At 35.6% G+C, this 22,925-nt stretch overlaps 1 protein-coding gene across 1 annotated transcript; it reads left to right on the top strand.

Moving 5' to 3' along the window:
• The first annotated feature begins 502 nt into the window (after window positions 1–502).
• DIRAS2 (DIRAS family GTPase 2) lies at window positions 503–21,225 on the top strand. Its single transcript, XM_032212574.1, has 2 exons — window positions 503–572; window positions 15,342–21,225. Exon 2 carries the CDS (start codon window positions 15,376–15,378, stop codon window positions 15,973–15,975), a length of 600 nt encoding a protein of 199 aa, XP_032068465.1. The 5' UTR covers window positions 503–572; window positions 15,342–15,375; the 3' UTR covers window positions 15,976–21,225.
• Window positions 21,226–22,925: the final 1,700 nt, after the last annotated feature.

Raw genomic sequence — 22,925 nt, 5'->3', positions numbered from 1 at the left:
TAATAGAATTTCCCCATGAAGAACATCCAAAAATTGCCAGAGGCTGAACTTGCATCTATGATTGGATCTGCACCTCCAAACTGCCACAAGTCTACGCCCTATGCCAATCAAAGCGATGAATCTGGTCAACTTTTTAGATTTTCTGGTGCTGAAATTCTGTTGTTCCTCATCCCGATTTCTTCCAGCTGAGCTTTGAGGTTGGAAGAAGAAAGCTACAATTTGAATCCAGAGAATGTGAATCCAATCCAATCCAGACTTGTTCATGGAATAATAGCTCTCGAAAACTCCCTGCATGGCAGAAAGGAGTGACCAGAAATCAGCCACCAAATAAATATATAAAGGCAGAATGCAGCTCCTTGCAAAAGATGTGCATCCCCTATTTATTCAGTAGGTGGCAGTTAAAAGCTTAGATGAGATCTGCTGTCGCCATTGAGGTACTAATAGCAGCTGAAGCAGCAGCTAAAGCTACAGCTGGTTCACCGCCGAGAGGAAGGAGTGTGACTGGAGGGAGCTTGTCACTCCCTAGCAGTAGCATTAACCACAACCTCAGCATCCAAATCGGAAGGCAGAAGGTAAGACCATAAGCCCCATAAGCAATGCAAAAAGCCCCCCAGAACAGTTGCTGATTGGTCATAAAAGAGGAAAAGGGAATTGAATTTCAGCTGGAGAGAAGAAAATCAGCCAGCTATCTGTCATAGAAAAAGATTCTATCTGATCCTCTCTATTTTTCTCTCTCTCTCTCTTTCTCCCCCTCTCCAAAATCTCTCTACTACTATGACAGACAAAAACTGAATGGTATAGGTCAGACTTATTTCCCTCAGGTAAGTTTCTATGTTGTTGTTGCTTTAAATTTAACCCTTTTGCAAATCTCTGTTCTATAAGAAACACATAACGATGCTCACTGAATGTTACAGATTTTTATCTAAGGAAATAAATGTGCAATGGATGTTTAATTCTGTCCAAGCATTAGAAACAGGATAGGGAAAAAAGGGAGATTTTTTTTTTGAAGGAAGGGGAGAGGATACGGGGAGAGATTGTTCATATATAGATATATAGATAGATTTTGAAAGGCAAAAAGATCCTTTGGAAGAGGGAACTTTATATAGCTCAGCATCTTTCAAAATGTTCTGAATATTTAGCAACGGGCTCAGGAATTTTGCCTTATATGTCTTGGCAAATGTGTCTGAATTTAATCAAACTGAAAGAAGCAGATACCAAGATATTATTTTAAACAAAAAGAAATCTAGTATATTTACAGCAAGTAATCTTTAGAGATGCCTTTCTATTATTTACAAGCCAAGGCATGTCTTAATAATCCAGATAATCATTTTCCCGAAGTTAATTTTAATCAAGGAGATATGGAAAATCAGCATTTTATTATTTTGTTGTTCCTCAGTATTTTTGCCCTTTCAAAAAGAATATGTGAAAAATCATAATATCTTTAATTTCTGGCATTGCATGTTTTAATGCAAGTGCATATCTTGATAGTTATTTATGTTTCTGTTCCACATAATCATACTTTTTAAAAGTTTTGATAAAAAAATGAATGTTGACTGATATTGATATGAATTCTGGATAGTTTTTCACTATTTACACAAATCTATATATTTAGAAGAAAGCTTCACTGTATTCAACTGAATTTCTATGTCATAGCATAATATTAATATAGGCATAGCCATTGGTGAAATTCTGCAAAATATAGCTTTTATTTTACTATATACAATCATTTTTAAGCAAGGATTACAGCTCAATAGTGATGCACAAATATTCAATTTTAATCCTAGCCAACAAATGAAAAGATGCATACACAGAAGCATTTGAATTTAGCCATACTGGCATCTTCTGTCAAAATTTTGTGGAAGACTTTTTAACTCTACACTAGGTTATTAAAACAATACGGCCATAGAGTATTGCCTGCAAGAAATATCTAGTATGGATATGCTACTCTGTGACCAAATATTCCATAATTTTTTTAATCAAGAAACTATAGTTATTCATATGGTTTATTCTTCCTCAAATCTGCTGATTCTGAAGCTCTCTTTTAGCGTTGTGAAGTATTACTATCATCAAAATATCTCATTTTTTAAAATCTGTAATGTTACTATGGATTGTATAAAATGAAACAGTTTTAAACTGGAGGATTTTCATTACAGGAGTATTTTATTTTTTTAAAAATCCCAAATTCTATGTAATAATGAGTAATCTGAAAAAAAAAACTGCTTAGGGAGATTATAATATTTGTACCACACACATTGGACTACAAATTATACTCTAACCTAAACAGCATGGAAGAGAATTGCAGCCCAAAAGCTTCTGAGGGCCCACAGTATATTTGTTGACTTTTGGGAGATCCATTGAAAGAAATTAGTGTTACGTGCTTAATAAAATGTGCCAGATGTTGAAGAATAGCTCCAGTGGGAAAAGCAATTACAGGTAGTTCTCAATTTATGACCACAATCCAGCCAAAAATTTTTGTTGCTAAATGAGACATTTGTTAAGTGGATTTTGCCCCATTTTATGATGTCTCTTCCCGTAGTTGTTAAGAGAATCACTGTAGTTATTAAATTAGTAACATAGCTATTACATGAATCTGGTTTCCATATTGACTTTGCTTGTCAGAGAGTTATACAAGTAATCACGAGGCCCCAGGAGCCTGCAACTGTCATAAATATGAGTCAGTTTCCAGGTCTTTGAATTTTGATCATGTGACCATGGAGATGCTCCAATGGTTGTGTTAAAAATAGTCATAAATCACTTTTTAAAAAGTGCCATTGTAACTTTGAACAATCACTAAGTGAACTGATGTACATCAAGGACTACCTGTATTGGTAGAGAAGTCTATGTCTTTTACTGCTCAAACTTTTAAAACCACAAATTCAGCCAGCTCCATAATGAATCTTGCAATTCTCATTTTTCAAGATTCAGACTAATATTTGGTTTTTCTTTGGACTACCATATGGTTTCCTATGGAGATAATCAGGCAACTGTGATGCTTCTATCCTGATTGTTATAAACAATGCATAAAAACTACTGGATAATTATCCTAAACTGAGCCATTGTTCTCTCTATCTACTGTCTGTCTAGCTTGTTAAAAAACACAAATAATTGCATTGATAACCATATCTATAGCTATTACAATCTGAAATTAAACAAAAAATGATAATTCATCTTTTCAATCTCTGCTGCAGTCAGCATCTAGATCAAAGGGAAAAGCTAAGCATATCAAGCATTTCCAAAATGTGGGGAAAAGATTCGAGGAACCATCCACTAAATTTCTTGACTCTTTTTAAATTTCTTTTCTGAGAGGCTTGTCAGTGTATTCTTTATGGTTTTTCCTAATAGAGTAAACTTTGCATTAAGGTTGTAATTAAAAAAATGCGTAAGTCCTTAAAAATAAGTGTCAAAATAAAACAGAAAAAAGCAAAATATATAGTACAAATAATTTTGTGTCTTGTACCTTTCATTTTTTTCTTTTTCTTTTATTATTTTAAAAAATGATAAAAATGTATATTAAAAAAACTTTGCATAGACTGTTGAAATGGAGTGGATTAGCTGCTACTACAAGCTAGAACCTTTTCCTCTTTCTAAAATGTTTTCCAAAGCATAGGAACTGAGATAAAAGTTCCAGTTTGCTTCAAGTTCCTTCCTCAAATGCTCAACAACTCACACTAAAAATCAGTAGTGCGGAGTAATGGGATTGCATAATTATTTATTTTTCCGCCTTAATGTAGATTTCTAGTGGTCCTGGAAAAATTACCCTCATTCCAATTATTTTTTTTAAAAAAGATCTCATCAGACTTTATTTTAAAAATATACTGTCCTTTCCATTATGGACATTATAACCAATCCTATAACCAAAACTATTACATTTCACAAGTGATCCTAATATTGCAGACCTAAAATATTTTTTTATATTTATCCTTTTGAAATGATTTATTTTAATAATCTGTTTTCTTTTTTCAAAGTCCCCGAAGTTCTGCTTTAAATCGTAAACCTATTAACTATTAAAATATGAATTACACTCAAAGCTCAATACAGAATTTTAAATTTTGAAATTGTTTGGTAAACCATTGTGAAATTATTGCAAGTCAAAAAAGTTATATGAATGAAGTCAATCCATTTTAAATTTTTCTAAAAATTAACGTTTAGAAATTAGAGACTTTCCGAAAGTGTAGAAGCATTTGTTTACATGACAGATTAAGTATGGGCTTTGGTGCTAGGAAATGTGACAGTCAATATAGCTGGTTCTAAAAGGGGATTGGAAAACATTGTAGAGGAATGGGTTATGAATGGTTACTAGTCCTCAGAATCTAAGGTGGTATTCTATAATTATTAGCAGCTTTGCATTTTAAATGGTTATTTTAGCAATCAAAACATCTTATACCAATTTTCTTTCAATCTAAAGTTCAAAGTAAATTGCTGACATTTTATGACCAAGTTGGATTACTTGTCTTTGGTAGCAATTATCCCTTCAGAACGAGCTCCCCGCAGAGATTCCGATCCTCACCTCTCTCCAGGCCTTCCGAAAAGCCGTTAAAACCTGGCTGTGTCGGCAGGCCTGGGGTCGATGAGTTTCCTTCCCTCTCGAATCGTATGGCTGTTGGTTGTTTTACATGCCCTGTACTTTTTGTGTAGTTTTTGTGTTTCCCTTCCCCTCCTTGGGTTTGTGCGCCGCCCTGAGTCCCGCTGGGAATAGGGCGGCATATAAATAAAATGAAACTCGAAACTCGAAACTCCCTTCCACCTATAATATTCTTATTGAACCTTCCTGAACCTTCATGGGTTCCTGAATTAATCTTAGATGTGATAACTACTGCAGGGGTACCATATATTTTTTACTGAAAGGTATTTATTTTTATTTATCTTTTATTTATTTATTTGTCAAACATGTACAAGGTAACAAGTATAAGTAAGAAAGCATGAACAAAGCAAGTCAATACAGATAAATGAGGACAGTAAGACAGGGATGGTAGGGAAGCTGATGCACACCCTTTAAGGACCTCTTAGGAATGGGTGAGGTCCACACTAGACAGTTTAAGGTTGAAGCTGTGAGGGTTATATCTGGCCCTTCAATGAAAGAATGACTAACAAGTTGCGGCGGCATGGTTCAATGTTCAGAACTTTGAACTTTAAAAGTAAACCTGACACAAAATTCAACTTAAACTGGAAACCAGTCTTAATATAATATATGGATTGCCACCATACCTTAAATTTGTGTTTATCTATATATTCCAAGTTCAGAAGGGACGTTAGAGTCTTACTAATGTGAATTGAATGTATTATGATGTATGATTTGTTGAACTTATTACATTAAACATGATTCTTGATATTCATTTTTAATTTAGTGCAATTGTTTGCATTTTAAATGTTATATAAAATATACTTAACTATTTACAACTAATTAGCAGCATGTTAGAAGGATATATTCTCTAAGACATTTTTAAATCTGTGATTAATTCACTTATATTGTCTTATTCTTTTTTCAACATTTTTTCAACATTTTTTCTATATTTTCTTTGAAGTTCAAATTTTTTTTTAAAAAAATAAACACTTTGCATGACTAGATAGAGTGATTGCTTTCATGTGTGGCTTGTGAATTTCCTCAGATCTATTTGGTTGATCACGTTATCAGAAAATGATGGATTGGATAATGGCATTGGCCTGTGTTTCTTTCAGTAGAACTCTTCTTATGTTTTTATACTTTTCTCCGGTAGATGCAATGAAATGATCATAAGAAGATGGTCCATGTTTATATCAATTTATGAGTACTGATCTGATGCCACACTAGAGTAGACTTTAAGTAGAATTGCATGATCACTACTAGAATAAAAAGGTAGAAATTATGATTAGATAATTATTTTACCTTTACTTATTATTAAATTATTGCAGACATTTTTATTAAATAGTTAATCATATTAACTATTTAATAAAAATAGAAATACACCTAGCAATTTTGCATAAAGCACTCTTTAGAAGAAGCCATACTTGTTACCAAGCCAGACTGGACAGAAAGCAGACACCCAAGAAACATAGGAACGCTGCTTAATTGATACATGGGTTCCACCACAAAACTGCGAAGCCCTTATCCGCGCCGACATAAGTGCGGAGGGCAAATCTGCGCCGTTCGAAGCGCTAAGGAAAAACACGACCCTACCGCGATGACATAATCGCAGAGGGCAAATCCGCGCCTTCCGAAGCACTCAGCACCCTAAACCTAACCCTAAACCTAACCCTAACCCTAACCCTAACCCTAACCCTAACCCTAACCCTAACCCGAACCCAAACCCGAACCCTAACCCTAACCCGAACCCTAACCCTAACCCTAACCCTAAACCTAACCCTAAAGCAAACCCCTAAACCATTCCTAACCCTTACCTTAATTTAAATCGGCTTTCTGCCACCGCACTGTTTTAAAGCGCCCTTCTGTCGCCGCGCTGTTGTCCCGGCGGTGATGACACGCGGTGATGATGTCGCGGCTTTAGCGACGCGGTTTTATCACCGCTATTTTGACGAGCACGGTTTTGTCGTGCCACGGATACATGTCATAGTAACAGAATTTTGAAAGTTAGACAGAATTTCTTCCCCCCCCTTCCCCCCTTATACAAAAAAGAATCAAGATGGGTTGGTTTTGACTTTCTTCCTTGCCCACTCCTATCTTTCCAGACTAAATTGATGTTTTTTTTTAAAAAAAGCTGTTGTATATGTTCTTCAACATCATCTCTGTAATCCTCTACATTTCCATGAGGCAAACTGAGCCAATTACTTTTGATAGCAGATACTGGGTGCAGAACAATCTCAGGAAGAAGGCAATCAACAGATTTAAAGTTAAGAATCAGCTATCTTTCTCATTGCCTTTGGGTTATACAATAAGAGGAAGGAAGTATTATTTCAGCTTTTATAGTGGGATATAAACTGATTACATATAATAGTAATTTAGGAATCATATCAAATAAATTTCAAAGTTGAAGCTGTCACATTAATACAATACATTTAGCATATACTAAAATTCTATCTTTTTTTAAAAAAAATATTTTTTACCTGTGGAACTTGATCACCATCACCTTCAAGGTTTGGGATAAGAAAGACATTTTAAAGTTAGGCAAAAGTCAATATGCTCTATAAAGTTGTACTTGAAATTAAATAAATCAAATGAAAAATTTCACCTAAAATACTGAATTTGAACGTCAAATATATATCAAAAAACCACCATAGAGATGCCTATTGCATGCTTCTGTGTAAATGCTAAGATTACCTTAAATCCCTTAAGAACGTCATCTGCTTTAGTGGCCTCTGTTATTTGTTGGCCTATGTGATGGTTGAAGAATGGCTCTTTTCTGTGCCATTCACCTGTATTTTATAATCATAGTTCCTTTTGATAATTGATCTGTGAAATATAGTATGCTCAAAATCTCATCTGCCTTCATTAAATCTTTGCCTTGTTTGAAAGTCAAGTTAACATCATACCACTGAAGTGCCAGTGATAACTTTATACCTTAAAAGTAAACCTGATACAGAATTCAACTTAAACTGGAAACCATTTTTGGACTATAATATAATACATAAAGGGACGCGGTGGGTCAGTGGCTAAGATGCTGAGCTTGTTGATCAAAAAGATTGGCAATTTGGCAGTTTGAATCCCTTGTGCCGTGTAACGGAGTGAGCTCCCGTTATTTATCCCAGCTTCTGCTAACCTAGCAATTCAAAAGCACGTTAAAATGCAAGTAGAAAAATAGGAACCACCTTGGTGGGAAGGTAACAGTGTTCCATGTGCCTTTGCCTGACCACATGACCACAGAGATGTTTTCGGACAGTGCTGGCTCTTCAGCTTTGAAACAGAGATGAGCCCCGCCCCCTAGAGTCAGGAACGGCTAGCACATATGTGCGAGGGGAACCTTTACCTATAATACATGAATTACCACCATACCCTAAATTTGGTATATGTGATGGTTCAAGATTGGCTCTTTTCTGTGCTATTCATATGCATATTCAGTATTCTGAATTAGTCAGGCAATTACACTAGGTTTGTGGGAAACAGATGCTGCACAACATTCTATGTAAAGAGTGTTGGGTCCTTGTCATTTGCAGAGATCCAGTGCTAGATGATAAGTTTGCAAAATAGCAAAATTCCCTGGCATATAACTTGGGGCACATGGATATTCAATAAGGGTCTAGTTTAAAGATTAATTTGTTATACGCAGTTTCAGCAATTAGATAACCATTACACACCACTATCCATTTTATAAGCTATGGAGATTCTATTTTCACTTTTATATCTCTTTGTATCTACCTTGTTTAGGCTATGAAGAAATTACCTTCACAGATTCATGCTCTTTGATACTTATGAATAGGACTTGTTTATATAAGTTTGGACACTTTAGCCATGTTATGATAATTTCCCTGTACGTTCAACCCAAAGCATACTTCCTACTGTACTAGTAGCATTAGCTGCATACAGTTTGCCCTGCCTACTGCTGGTTCTGTTGCTAAGACTAGATCCATGCTTCTGACACAAATTTTTCTGGTCTCCTTTGTTGCCATTAAGTTTATATAACAGACAATAGCCAATATTAGTAGTGCTGTATACCGTAATTTTCCAACTATGAGCAACTTCTGTGTTTGACATATATAGATGGTATTTTCTAAACACAAATTGATCACTCTATGAAAGTATTCTGGACCCACTCACATTTCTTATGCCCCTAATAATTTAATATTGGATCAAAGATTAAACCAACATGCCATATTAACTAAGCTTATCTTTTAGCTCAAGTTTTATAAATTACAAATATCTCTGCTATCCTAGTCTCCTTTTCTTTAGGTTCATATTTCTGCATTAAAGTCCCCTTTTATGCATGAATATACATTTACACAAAGGCATTTCTGTTAGAATAATACTTCTTCCTGGTTTAAAAGGAAATTGTGAACTCCATTTTATATTTTTATTGTAAGATGCCCAGGGTGACTTTTTTTGTGAGATGGGCAGCTATTTAAATTGAAAGAAAGAAAGAATAAATAAATAAATTGCAGTGGATTCCAGTCACTCCCTGAGGTTGTTTTTCATGATGAAGGAAGAAATTTGCATGATAATTTGCCATTCTTATTCCCAATGCTATTAATATATTTCAAGATAGTTCAGATGTCTGGAATGGACAAAAACCAACATAGAAATGATTTGCTGGCCTCTGCTTCCTTTTTAAACTATTTCAATGCAGGGAAGCTAAGAAGATTGAATGTGGCAAACAAGGAAAATGCTTTAACTTGAAACATAGTTTTAATCCCTCCATTCTAGTATAGTCATCACTGATAGGCAGTACTGTCTAGGCTTTCTTTGATATTGAAGGTTCAAAACTTCCTGTTTTCTTGTAATTTCATATTTACCAAGAGCACAATCCTATATTTTTATTACCTGGAAATGTATATTGGATAATAGCCTAAGGCTATTGAATTTGTATATTGGATAATAGCCTAAGGCTATCGAATTTGTGGTCCATGGGCCGGATATGTCACATGCTGGCCATGCCCACACCTGGTTTAATGAAGGGGGAAAGTCATGATACATCATGTGACACCACTGTGATGACATGATTTTGTTACCCCTGGCCTAAGGTATTATATATCCTTGAGAAATATATATGATTTCAATATGGTTTTTAAAATAGCAGATGTAAATGCTTTTTTTTTCTATAATTAAACTAAGCTCAGTGAAATCCAAAGATTATTTTGATTATTTTCAAAAGAGCAAAATGAATAAATTTGTATATTTGGAAATTACACCTAGTGGCCAATCAGTGATAGACATGCCCACCACATGTTTATCGAGACAAGAGTGGCAAGACATTCCCTAGCTTGAAAACTGCAAGTGTGACTGGTTGAAACTGTGCCCCTTTTTACACATGTACTATGTATGCAATGCATGTTTAAAAGGTTGGGATTTTTTTTAAATTGTTCTATTGTATTCAGTATTTTGAAGACCAAAAAGTCACTATAGATACTCATGTATAAAAACACAATATAAACTCATTTTGGCTCTGAATCAACATTATTGATTTAGCAATTTCCAAATTATTGAATTGCAATGCTTAGAATTTCACTTTTCAGAATTCTTGGAGTTACAATCTAGAAAACACCGGCTAGGATATTCTGCAAATGGATAGCTAAGTTTACAAACATTTATAGGAAGCAAATATGCCTCTTCAATTGTTTTTTCCCAGCAGTTGATATTTAAGATATGTGGACTGAGATTATAGATGTAATAACTGCTGTCATTTGACTTTGCTTGATTTTGTCCAATCCCTAAATTGGTCTGATTCTACCCTTGAAAATGAACAAGAGTTGGCTTTAGCTTGCAATTCTAGGGAACCTATTCCTTGACATGTCATGGTCCTTCTCTTGCGGAAATCTGTGCAGTCAGCATTATCTTCGTTATCAGTTGTTACCTAATGTAAATAATATTCCTGATTCTAGAGTATTGGTTGTTTAATTCAGAGCACATTTAAACAGTAGTTGGAAATGAAGTGATGAATCATTCATTTTTCCCTATATGACGGGGAGTGGGGACAAGGTAGAAAGAGGGATTTAACCTTCGGATTCTCTTTCCCAACATTTCTCTGTTTCTCCAGTCATTCATTCCAACTGGAATTCAATTTTCCATACAGGTTTTGAGGCAATAGGATTCTGGAGGTCCAGGAAGAATGGAAGGGCAAATTTACAGCCACCCCATTCTATCTCATTCCCCCCTCCCAGTGGATATAAATGTGATTGCTGCTAGCCTCTAATTTTATCCCCATGGAATTGGGGGCATGCTGTGTACAAACTATCATAACCTTTTTTTTAATATAATGGAGAGGCAATTCAGTCTGCTCTAATCTTTGTGGGACAGCATTCAAGGACAAAAAGAATTGCACTATAGGGATCTTATTAAAGAACCTGCAGTATTGCAATATTTGTTTGCTCAGGAAAAAAACCTCTGAAGAATTCTAATTATATTTCATTAAATCTGACATTTTTGCTTCTTAGCTAAATTTAGTATGACTTGGCTAGTCTCATAAACTATATTAAATTGATTCAGGAAACTTTTTTTTGAAATCATTAATTCTTCTGATTAGTATTCTGCTTAAAAAGCAGTTCTTTTGTAGGACAGTAAAAATGGAACAGACCCACCAGTGAGATTTTGCATATGCACAGCACAAAAGCTATGCTTTGATTGGTTTCTAATGATGCAATCCTATTTTGCCTAATCAAAGATAGACTCCAGTTTGGTGGGGTTTAATCTCAGGTAAGTATGCACTTGCAGCCTAAGCCACTTACTCTCAAGATGGGCAACTGAGACATGTACTGATGTACAACACCTCCCCAGGTTTTGTTATATTTATAAACATGGCATTGAAATCTTATTGGCATTTTGTAACATTTGGAAAATCAACTTAAATTTCCAAGAAATTTATCCATCCATCCATCCATCCATCCATTCATTCAACCCACATGACTGTCTATCTTACAAGACAAAAACCTGGATGGTTTACAACAATAATTAAAACCCCAAAACAGTAAAAGCATTTCTTCAATATCAGATGTTGAAGACAACAAATAGCAATTTAAGATGCTTACAAAACCAACATCCCCAGTCAGGGGTGGAAGTTCTTCTGTGGCTAAAAGACACATCTTGAATGTTGAAATAATGTTGTGATTGCATTCACATGATGGGTACCATAAGATAGGATTGTCTCTTCATTAAATGTATTTCATGGCCGAAGGCAAATTGATGCCTTATGGTTGCATGATATGGGAGTTTTGTACCCATAGATCTCAAAAAAGGATCAAGTGGGCATATTCAGGATTTATTCATCTTAACCATTTTGGCTTAGCATGATATGCAATTTTAACTATTTTGTTTATTAAATATGTATAACATGTTTATAAAAAATAATGCATAACCATAACAGTATATACAAAATTGTTTACATATTAAAATAATTAAAAAGTAAAGCTCATTCAGAAGGAGAAAAATTTCTATATGGGAAGATTTATTGCACTTGGAATGAACTGTGTGGGTCCTCCTATTTATCAACACATAGTAAACTTGATTAATACACTCACTGATAATATTACTATTAACATAAAGATAGTAGAAAAAAACTACAAATGCGACAATAATAAGCAGCAAGAAATTTATTGCCTGAGAAACATTGGTGAAATTCAGTTTTTTTACTACCAGTTTTGTGGGTGTGGCTTGGTGGGAGTGGCAGGGGAAGGATACTGCAAAATCTCCATTCTCACCCCACTCTGGGGCCAGCCAGATGTGGTGTATGCCAGTTATCTGAACTACTCCAAATTTCTGCTACCGGTTCTCCAGAACCTGTCAGAACCTGCTAAATTTCACTCCTGCCTGAGAAATATTGTGTTGAAAACATTTTTATTTTTGATGGTTTTTTTCCCATTGGATTTGCTTGGAATGATGAGAACTGTGGTGAGACACATCTGGAGAACACCAGTTTGGGATGATAATGATGGAAACAGCCCTTTTAGAATATCCTGATTTTAATTTTATTAAAACCCTTCAATGGACCACCCTTTATATATTCTGTGGAACTCCTTCTTCTCACAAACACAGGAAAGGAGCATAAAAAAAATCTTCTGAAATCAGCCTGTTTAGAGCCTGTAATTAAAATGTTCATTAGAGAGATTCTTTAATAATTACTTGCGCTCACTAATGAGAATTGTAATATTAGACTTATCTTTTCCAGCCATATTTAGCAATTAGAGTGCCTCTAAAAGCTTCAGAATCAGAGCTCATAAAGGCAATTTAAATACGGTGCTAATAAATGTGACAGCATGTACAGAATGTGATCTGCACATCTCAGAGCAATCTTTGCTTGTTTTTTGCTTCAATTTTTTTTAAAAAGAAAACTTAAATTTGAATTTTGTTAAATTGGTTTAAGTGTATGCATTTTTCCAGTTTCAATTTGCATCCACATGACGAAGCTGCAGTGTTATTCATGTCAATTCCTACACACATTCAAAGGCTGATGAGAGAAACTATGCAAACTGAAAATGGCAGTTCACTGTCTCTTGAAAGATCTTTGTAGCCCCAATCACATACCCATCTAACTTTTAGGATAACAGCTAAATGTATGCTGCACTCCTCTAAATGCTTTCCCAGCGTTTTTAGAGTGGTAAATGCATTATGCAATTGAAGCAAAAATGGTTAAGAGTTTCCATTTGAATGGCTCAAGTAAGCAGTTTATTACTTTTACTACAGTTTTGCATCAGCCTCAGAATGCTTTAGGGTCCCCCCCCCTTAGAACACTTCCATAATATAATCGCTATTTTCACTCTCCACTCCATCAAACACATTTTGTAAACAACTCATAATTGCCATCATCTCTACTAGGAGATTGATCCAAAGCCAACATTTCCCTTGTAAGATTATTAAGGTGAATGAAGTTCAGGTACAATTTCAAGGGGGGAAACAATGATCCCCCTCCAAGCCATATGGAGGACAAAGCGCCAATATTTTCTGCTGGAAACTTGTAATGTTGGTTCTTGTACTTCAGCTGGGTTGTAATAAATCATCTCAGCTGCCAAAGAGAAATAACAGAAGAAAATCAGCACATGGAAGTGCCCTAAGGAAGGCTGTGTAGAGACAGAAAGTTCTTATCTTTATCCGAATGAAAGGATATATATGAAAGGATTTCCTTCTATTCTATTCTTTAATGGTCCATTGACTTACTTTGGCTCTCACTGCTTGGGAGGTTTTGCATCCTATGCAGCATTCCATTTCTTCAGCTTCCTCTTCTCCTTGATAGACCCTCGTCTTGTATAACCAACAGTGTGAACATGCATGTGTAAACTCTAAAAAACATATGTGCAATTTATCCATTTATTTCCTTTCAATGTGATATTTTGCTGACATTCACATGTAGTTTTATGATTACCAGAGCAATACAAACACAAATCTTGTCATTGTTTCATGAATGCACATGAATCCACAAGATTGCAATGGTTTCTTAACACAGAGTTTTACATGGAAATGTATGGAGGAAAATTTAGGGACTGAACATATTAAAAATTTATAGGGCTGCCCCTTCTGCATATCAAAAATAAAACAGATTTATGTTGGATTATTGATGTACCAATTTCACTTCAAAATCAAGAAATTCATACTTCCCTCGATTTGAGAAGAAATTTTTTAAAAATCTTGATGAAAAGTTCTTGAAATTTTCTAAAATCTAAAATAATATCATATCCTCTCTATATTGCATTGCAAGTTTTTTGAATTGATATACTGTACAAAATTAGTTACCTATAAAGAAAATTGCCCTAAAGTAGGCCAGTGAAGTTCATAATTCCAAGGCTAATTTTAACTACCGGTAATCACTCTTGGCTTTCAGCAATCATGTTGAATTTACCAGCATTTATTATAAAATACATTTGAAATTAAGACAGTAGCAAAGGTAAGAGTAATGAATGCTTAGCCTGTTCAAGGCAGTGACATTATTCTCTTTATCAAGAAAAAAATGATAATGTAATTTGTGACAATGAAGCAGTTTGCATCACTTTGATTTAATGTATTTGATTTAGGTGCATTTTGAAGCTTTCACAAGCCTCTTATCTCCTCTATCATTTGCAAATTTGAGAGAAGCTTCTGTGTGTTATTATTTTTGAGGTGCAGGAGAAAGTGAGCATGGTCACCTCATGGCTGCTGCTATGTTACAATATTTTCAGGGATGGGTTATTTTGTGGGGAGGGCTTATTTTAGCACATGCGCTCAAAAGCCTGATTGGGCTTATTATCCGGGAAAGGCTTATTTTCAGGGAAACAGGATAATATAACCAAAGTGAAGAAGACTCTTCTTGCTTTTGGGAGAGAGACAAGATTCTAAGACGGGGCTGCTAAAGAAAGTCTTATCTTGCAATCTTGTTTTAGCAAAGCAAAATCCAAATAATCTTTCATTTTAGCATCTCCTAATGAGTTCCATTTAATCAGAAACCAAGAAAATAATCAGATTTAGAAATATGGCTGTTACCCTTGGTATAATCACAGCAATGGATTAGCTTTGGCAGATCCATAAAATCTTTCATCATTATGCCTAACATTCAGAAGTTAATGTGAATCTGATTATAAATGAACATTTCTGTTTGCATCCTGAAATCAAGTAATCATAACAATTTCAATGCATCGATTACTATTCATTCACTAATCTGATCTGTATTGCAAGTTCCAAGTCAGATGAAAGAGACTCTCACACCGTGAAGTTTCAGGACTTTGCATTGAGATTTCTGATGAACTATTGAAAAATAGATTATTAATAACTTTTTAATATATATTTTTTATCACTGCAGGCTTTCTTTCCTGGTTGAAAAAAAATCAGAAAACATGCCAGAGCAAAGTAATGATTACAGGGTGGTGGTGTTTGGAGCAGGAGGAGTTGGCAAAAGTTCACTGGTCCTGAGATTTGTTAAAGGGACCTTCAGAGACAGTTACATCCCTACAATTGAAGACACTTACCGGCAGGTGATCAGCTGTGATAAGAGCATATGCACTTTGCAGATTACGGACACAACAGGGAGTCATCAATTTCCTGCCATGCAGCGCTTGTCTATTTCCAAAGGACACGCATTTATTTTGGTCTTTTCGGTCACCAGCCGGCAGTCTTTGGAGGAACTCAAACCCATTTATGAGCAGATATGTCAGATCAAAGGGGATACAGAGAGCATTCCAATCATGCTGGTGGGAAACAAGAACGACGAGGACCACAACCGAGAGGTACAAACCACTGATGGTGAAGCCATGGCCAAAAAATGGAAGTGTGCCTTCATGGAGACCTCAGCTAAAATGAACCACAACGTCAAAGAGTTGTTCCAAGAGCTGCTGAATTTGGAGAAACGTAGGACTGTGAGCTTACAAATTGATGGCAAGAAAAGCAAGCAGCAGAAAAGGAAAGAGAAACTGAAAGGCAAGTGTGTGGTCATGTGAAAGGATCCTTATTCTGGAGCAGTCATGCCAATGTCGTCTTCTAACTGTACCAGATTTCATGCCCCTAAGCCATGGGAAAATTGGTGAAAACTGTTTTATTAATAGCAATTTGGAAAGAAAAGTATTTGAATCAATGAGTTGTTTGAAGTAAAAGTACTTTCAAGAAGTTGTCTTTTCATAAATTAGCCATTAACAAGAACAATAAATTGTTCCAAAGGCACAAAGGTGTCTAACTTCCAGATCAGAAATAATAACATGTCCATGTTCACTGGCATTACTATTGCAATGAAAGGATCTGGTAACTAACCATTTAAAGATAAATGCTAGTGTTATGTACAGAATAATGAACGATGCATGTGGGTGTGTACTCACATCCATACACACATATTTGGCAGACTTAGTTTTATTTTATTTAGGCATTAGGGAAATGACTTTCCTAGACTGTAAATTTTTTCTGCTTCTACTATGTCTTGTTTTTTTCTCACTAATTCCTTACCCTCCTAAGTAATGTGTAAAATAATCCTCCCTCTTGTACCCAGAAGAACTGCTGGATGCATGGGCAAAGCTCAATAACCTTCAGTTCTACTTGCAGATAGTTCAGTTCAGAGACTGCAATTCAACATGGCATGGAAATTATTAGAAAAATAGGATACCTGGGAGAGGAAATATTTTTGATCAAAGGGTAAAATTAAACAATGTTTCTATAGTTCTTAACCTTCTGTATATTTATTTGTACCAAATACCAAATAATACTAATGATGTTCTATAATCTGAAGAATTTCTAATTTATAAATTTATTGAGGTGAATTACAGTTATAATCCATCAATTGTGAAGAGTTAAAACTATTAATTTACTATAGACTGATTAGGAATATTTGTGCTGGGGAACAATCATATGTTACTTGGAGGGCAACCAAAGAGCATACTTGTCTCTATGGCATAGACAGGGAGATCCATACTTTTATGCCAGAAGTGCACTGATACAAATATGTGGATGTTTCTCTGTAATATTCAGCCTCAGGACGAAAGAAGAATGGTAACATCCAAACACTAGTTCCAAAATCTGATTGTTCCCCAGACACATAAATAAAACCACTGAGACTACACTAGTCTGGAGTTGGTGCAGATAATATTTTTTATCAGTAATGGGAAGAAGTAAAATGAAATTGCTTGCTAACCTTCCCCCTTAAAATAGACATGCAGTACATCCCACTCTGGTTGCAGCAAACCACAGAAGTTGTGAATATGGCTCCACCAGGAAATTTTAAGTGACCCTTGGAATTAGGAAATTTCGAAAACAATCTCCTTCCTCAATGAATCATTTTCTGTGCACAGTAGACATCAAGGAGTATCACTAAGGTTGAAATGGATTAAACATTCTCATGAGTGGGTTGGCCCCACCGTATAGGGCAAAGACACACTACCAAAACACTTGGATGCAGCTATCCAAGAACTCAAAAAGTTGTTATCAGGTTATCATTTCTCATGTGAGAAAAGGGAGAAACAGTCTTAAGTATATATTTTAGGAAAGGAGGAATTGAATTTAAATGGATCCTCCATGAAAATTGGAGGGAAGATTAGATAGGAAAAAAACCTCATCCCTGTCATACTCTCAACAAATCTAAGCTGAAGCTTCATTTTAAAGATGAATCATTTAGTTATGTTTAGTACCAAAGAATAATAATCTTAACTATGTTTCATAGTAATCAAATATTAATTTATTTTTTCTTCCTTCCACACTATCCATACCATTTCTTGAATTGGTCTCTGGTTTGCCCTTCAGGCCAAATATGGCATACCCCTTGGAGAAGACTGTAAGATTCTTTGAATCTTATTTGCAAACAGATGTGGATTCAGGTTAGCCTTGATTATTTTAGACAACTGAAACCTCTGCATTTATATTATAGCACATTAATCAGAACATTTCTCTGATTAATATGAGGAGAATGGAGTCTTTTGAGTGGTATATTGGTATTTTAGCAAATGCATATATAAAAAGTGAGGCAATATAGCAAAATATTCATAAAAATAGGATGTGTGTTTCACTGTGAAAGTCACTGAAGAGGTGCTTTTAATGCATTGTCCGTTTTTAACTAGGTATTGCTCATGATGTTGTTAATGGTGTGAATCCTTCCATCTTAGCTGCCCAAACACATTTCTGTTCTGCACAAAAAGAATAATTTCAGGCAAGCAAGGATCCTGCCATATGAAACCATAGCTCATTTCAAATGAAACATATATTTTTTTCATTTTTTGTAGAGGAGAAATAAAAATGGATGAACCTAAGGTGAAGATAGATGCCCTTTATAAATGTTTGATCTTGATAGAACAAATGTGTGTGTGTGGGGAGTGAAGTGTTACAGCAGCAACTTGCACCTTTAAACAACACACATTCATTTGAACAAGAAAATCTGTCTTCTGATGTTCCAGTAAAGGAGGGGTAGGGGAGGAATACAACTTTAATAGTGCTCCTCTCATATGGTTATTTGTTCCAGACTGAATGCCGGAGATGATTAATGGTGTTCTCTGAAATGTGGTGGAAATTATTTTGACACCCATTCAGTACATGTTGAAGCAATTGTTTTCAGGACATCAAAGCCTGTTAAAACTTCCTCCACATTTAGGAACTATAAGATGGATCCAATAGCTTCTTTTTTTGTCTGAGTCAGAATCTCCAGGAGAAGGAAACCAAGGAGACCAAGAACCAACATCCTTAGTCTATTAGTGAAATCTAGTGTCAATTAGGATTTTGTTGTAGCTTACCCTGATGTGAGAACCAGCGGTGGGTTTCAATTTATTTTACTACTGGTTCGCTCATGCACACGTGTGCGTGCAATGCTTCTGCACACGAACAGAAGGATTTGGGCAGGTGGACAGAGCCTCCCGCTGCTGCCACTACCAGTTCGCCCGATCCGGGCCGAACCGGCAGAAAACCACCTCTGGTGAGAACCCATCCAATTAGGTTAATTTATGATTTAAGGTATTGTGTGAACCCAAATAGAGATAACTACACTTGTTGTCTGGATTCATTGGACACAGCACATTGATTTCATTTAACAAATGCTTCCAATTCAGTCTTTTTTTTTTTTTTTTACAAAGGAACAGTACATCTTGTTTTCATGTTTTCTTTTAATTTTTTTGCATCAGGTTTGTCATTAGAAAGAATCTCTTTAAAACCACATAAAAGCATATGATCATTTTTAAAATTTATTTTCTGTTAAACAAGTTGATTTTTCAACTATCACAAAATCCAACAGCATTTAGTAGGTCCAATAATTCCATATAGAAACACATTATTGGCTTCTTTTGTTTTTAAGCATGCCTTCATGAAAAGGGTTTTCACCCTTTCCATTTAAGACTCCATTAAGGAAAATAAAAACTCCAGACTGAAATAAATTTTGAAACATAATCTAGTAGCTGCTTGCTAAAAATGCATGTTACATTTAGAATCTACTTACAAGCAATGAATACTTTGAATTAGTATTTCAAGACCAACCTAAACATGATGTAAGAAAAGACAGCTCTTAGTTCCTCTTTCCTTCATAATTTTTGCCAACTTCATTCCTAGGTCTATTTTTCATAACCTGCAGAAATTGAATAGATCAATTCCGATATATTTCTTTGGAATCATTTAATACTTTAAGGCATCCTTGAACATTGAAGTCATCCAATTCCGGTAGCATTTCTCTGGCTTCTTGTAGCAATATTTGCTCCAACAACACCTGTTTATCAGGGATGCTTCCTATTTTATGGTAATAATTGCTGGCTAATTAGTGCTCTTCTTTGTAATTTGGAGAGTAGTTTTCTAGCCACTTGCTGTACCTACTATGCTTTAGGATGTATCTTCTTTCTGAATTAACTCGGGGGATGTGGGAAAGGTGGGTGAGGCTGGACTTGATCTGAGACATTTTTTGGCAGTGGTGTCACTGAAAAAGAGATGCTTTAGTGATGATTAAATTAAATCCCATTGTTTCATGTATGCGGTTCTGTAAAACTACATACAGATATTAACCATGATTTATTCTAACGGCAATGCATGTGCATGAATATAGAGGTACCAGGAAGCACATAGCCTGCCAATTCACAAATTCACAGATGCAAAAAAATAATAATCTTTAGATCTTCCATTAGGGCAAGACAGTTCATCTCTTTTTAATCAAGCCAGAAGAGCTATGGTTTTAACTCAGTTTAATATGACCAGCCACGCACAAAATAAAACCTTCAGAAATATCTCATTGCATGTTTGTGTGTGAGAAAGGAGCCTCACTTGGATGCTACAAATATGCTTTCATCACTGTAAGGCTGGGAGATAACTAAAGCAGCCCCACGGAACAGCCTGTAACTCCCAGAAAAACTATTAATAGAACTTTCCTTGTAAATGCATGACATCCCTGTCAAAGAAGCTTGTACAAATCCTTCTTAACTTCATTCAGTCTATATTATCTTTAAAAAAAAAAGGACAGTTCATTTATTTCCCAAATCCTGTCTGTGATTGCAAATCTAATCATTTGTACCAAGGAGAAACTGAAACAATCAATTTTAAACATGTAAGTGTTCTATTTAGATTCCAGAAATTAGAGGATATTTTAAATAGGTATGCATATTAGGCTCTGTCCAATCAGTCATCTCTTGGAGGTCATTATTTAAATGGAAACATACAATTCTTCTGTTGCTTGTTGATCCCATTCTTGTAATAATAGAATAAGCCATGACTATATTTCCTAGCCTTGCATTTGCTGAGGCAAAGCTACTATACAAGCAATATTTATTCTTCTACCAGTAATTCTAAGGAAGGTATGTTTTATATTATACCCTTTTGTTGTAATTTATAATAGATTTTACATATATGTGTGTTTATCAAAATACATGTTCACTCTTACAATGTATAGTTTTGTGGGAGTTTTTTGATAGAAGACAGAAATTCTTAGGGAATAAATAGTTATTCGGTTTGTTACATACGTGGTTTATTTTCAAGTGTGATACGAATAAATATGAAATGTTTGAAAATCAATATTCACACAAAAAAATAACTTGTTTAAACTTGTCAAGGGATGCCAGCATCATGAACATGTAATATGAAAAAGTATGCTGTTCAAAAAGCATGAATTTTATATAAGTCTGCAAGCTATTAAGATGCATATTCAAGCGTATTTATTGTTATAGTTTCATTCAGTAATATTTTATTCAATAGCGTTTATCATGTACTTTGTGCCTCCAGGTTTCTATGTTCCCTGTGATATTCTATAAATAAAGCAGAAAAAAATAAACATTTTAAATGACAAATTTTAGACTTTGTTCTAATTCTTTGTTCATCAAGTTTAAAAGACGATTAAATTGCAAGTCTAAATGAAATCACATCTGCATTGCATTGGTAACAAGGTTTAAAGTAAATAGCAAAGTATTTTGCAAATGATTTCTACACTGAGAAAAAGATCCAGTGAAAATTATCAATGATCTGTCCACTCTACTCTTCAAATGCTTCCTGGAACAGGCATGTTTTAATGGACTTCCTAAATCCTGAAGAATTGTTTAATAAGAGGGGTGCAATGACAGATAAGGTCTCCTTACAAGCCCCTGATATAATGCTCTCTCAGATTAGGGCTCTTTTGCCTATTTTACAGGATGGGCATTGGGCAGATACTACCAGGAGCAAGCAATCTCAAAGATACCAATCCTGTTATAAATGACCCCAAATGACCATGGGAAGTAATAAAAAAAAACCCAACCTTTCCAAGATGGTGATTAACCGAAAGGAGTCTAAGCAAGTAGGTATCTGAAAATAACACCACATTTAACATTGGAAAAGGCTGTATGCAGGTAAAGACAAGCTATTTAAGACCGAATTCTAGTGATGATTTACTCAGGGGCAAGTTTGTGGATCTGGTTATAGGATATAAAAGGAAGATGGAATCATAAACTTGCTGGAACGCTTCTGACATGGGTGTCAATCTGCAGCAGCTTGCATCTTCTGAAAAAGTTGCTTTTTCAAGAAGTGACTGGACTTTTTGGTTTTTCTTTGAAGACATATACTCATCCAAGAAGCTTCTTCACCTCAGACCAGAGGAGGGTTCCTACTGGTTCAGCCTGGTTCAGCCGAACTGGTAATAGCAATAGCAGTAGACTTATATACCGCTTCATAGGCCTTTCAGGCCTCTCTAAGCGGTTTACAGAGAGTCAGCATATTGCCCCCAACAATCTGGGTCCTCATTTTACCCACCTCGGAAGGATGGAAGGCTGAGTCAACCCTGAGTCGGTGAGATTTGAACCGCTGACCTGCTGATCTAGCAGTAGCCTGCAGTGCTGCAGTGCTGCATTTAACCACTGCACCACCTTGGCTCTGGTAGTGGTATGCTGGCATGGGTCGCAGAACCGGCAGCAACGCAGGCTGGACATGACTCCAAACTGGTTCCCCGGTCGCTGCCGTCACCACCGTCATCTTTTTTTTAGTTCTGCGCATGCGCAGAACAATTTCCATTGAAGTGTGCATGTGCATGCAGCACACACACGAATGAACCGGCAGTAATACTGGCCAGAACCCACCCCGTGTCAGACTGGATGGAGAGTAATGAAAGGATTTATACACATTGCAGACAAGTGGTCATTTGTATTATTTTAGAGAGTCATTGAGGCCATCTAGAGGTTTATCTGCCCTCAGGGTCACCTGAGTAGTGCAAATGAGTATGGAGCCTTCTTAGAACTGCTGAAAGGACTGTGTTATAGACTGGAGATAGATATCATATCCCTCCCCTTCTGTTGAGAGAGGGCTGTTCAATTTTGATATAGATGGCCTCTTTGACCACACTTTCGAACCAGTGATCCTCTCTGTCCAAAATATGGACTTTGCTGTCTTCAAAAGAGTGGTCTTTATCTTTTAAGTGGAGTCTTCATGGAAAAACCAGAAAGTCCAGTTGCCTCTTGAAAAAGCACCTTTGGGACAACCATGACTTGGA

Source organism: Thamnophis elegans, chromosome 3 (genome assembly GCF_009769535.1).
Source record: "Thamnophis elegans isolate rThaEle1 chromosome 3, rThaEle1.pri, whole genome shotgun sequence".
Lineage (NCBI taxonomy): Eukaryota > Metazoa > Chordata > Lepidosauria > Squamata > Colubridae > Thamnophis > Thamnophis elegans.
Note: the sequence above shows the minus strand (reverse complement) of the source record. Positions and strands in the feature narration are given on the sequence as shown.

Bases quoted from the DNA above. Each gene is read 5' to 3' on its own strand.
- DIRAS2 (XM_032212574.1), top strand. From the start codon at position 15,376: ATGCCAGAGCAAAGTAATGATTACAGGGTGGTGGTGTTTGGAGCAGGA.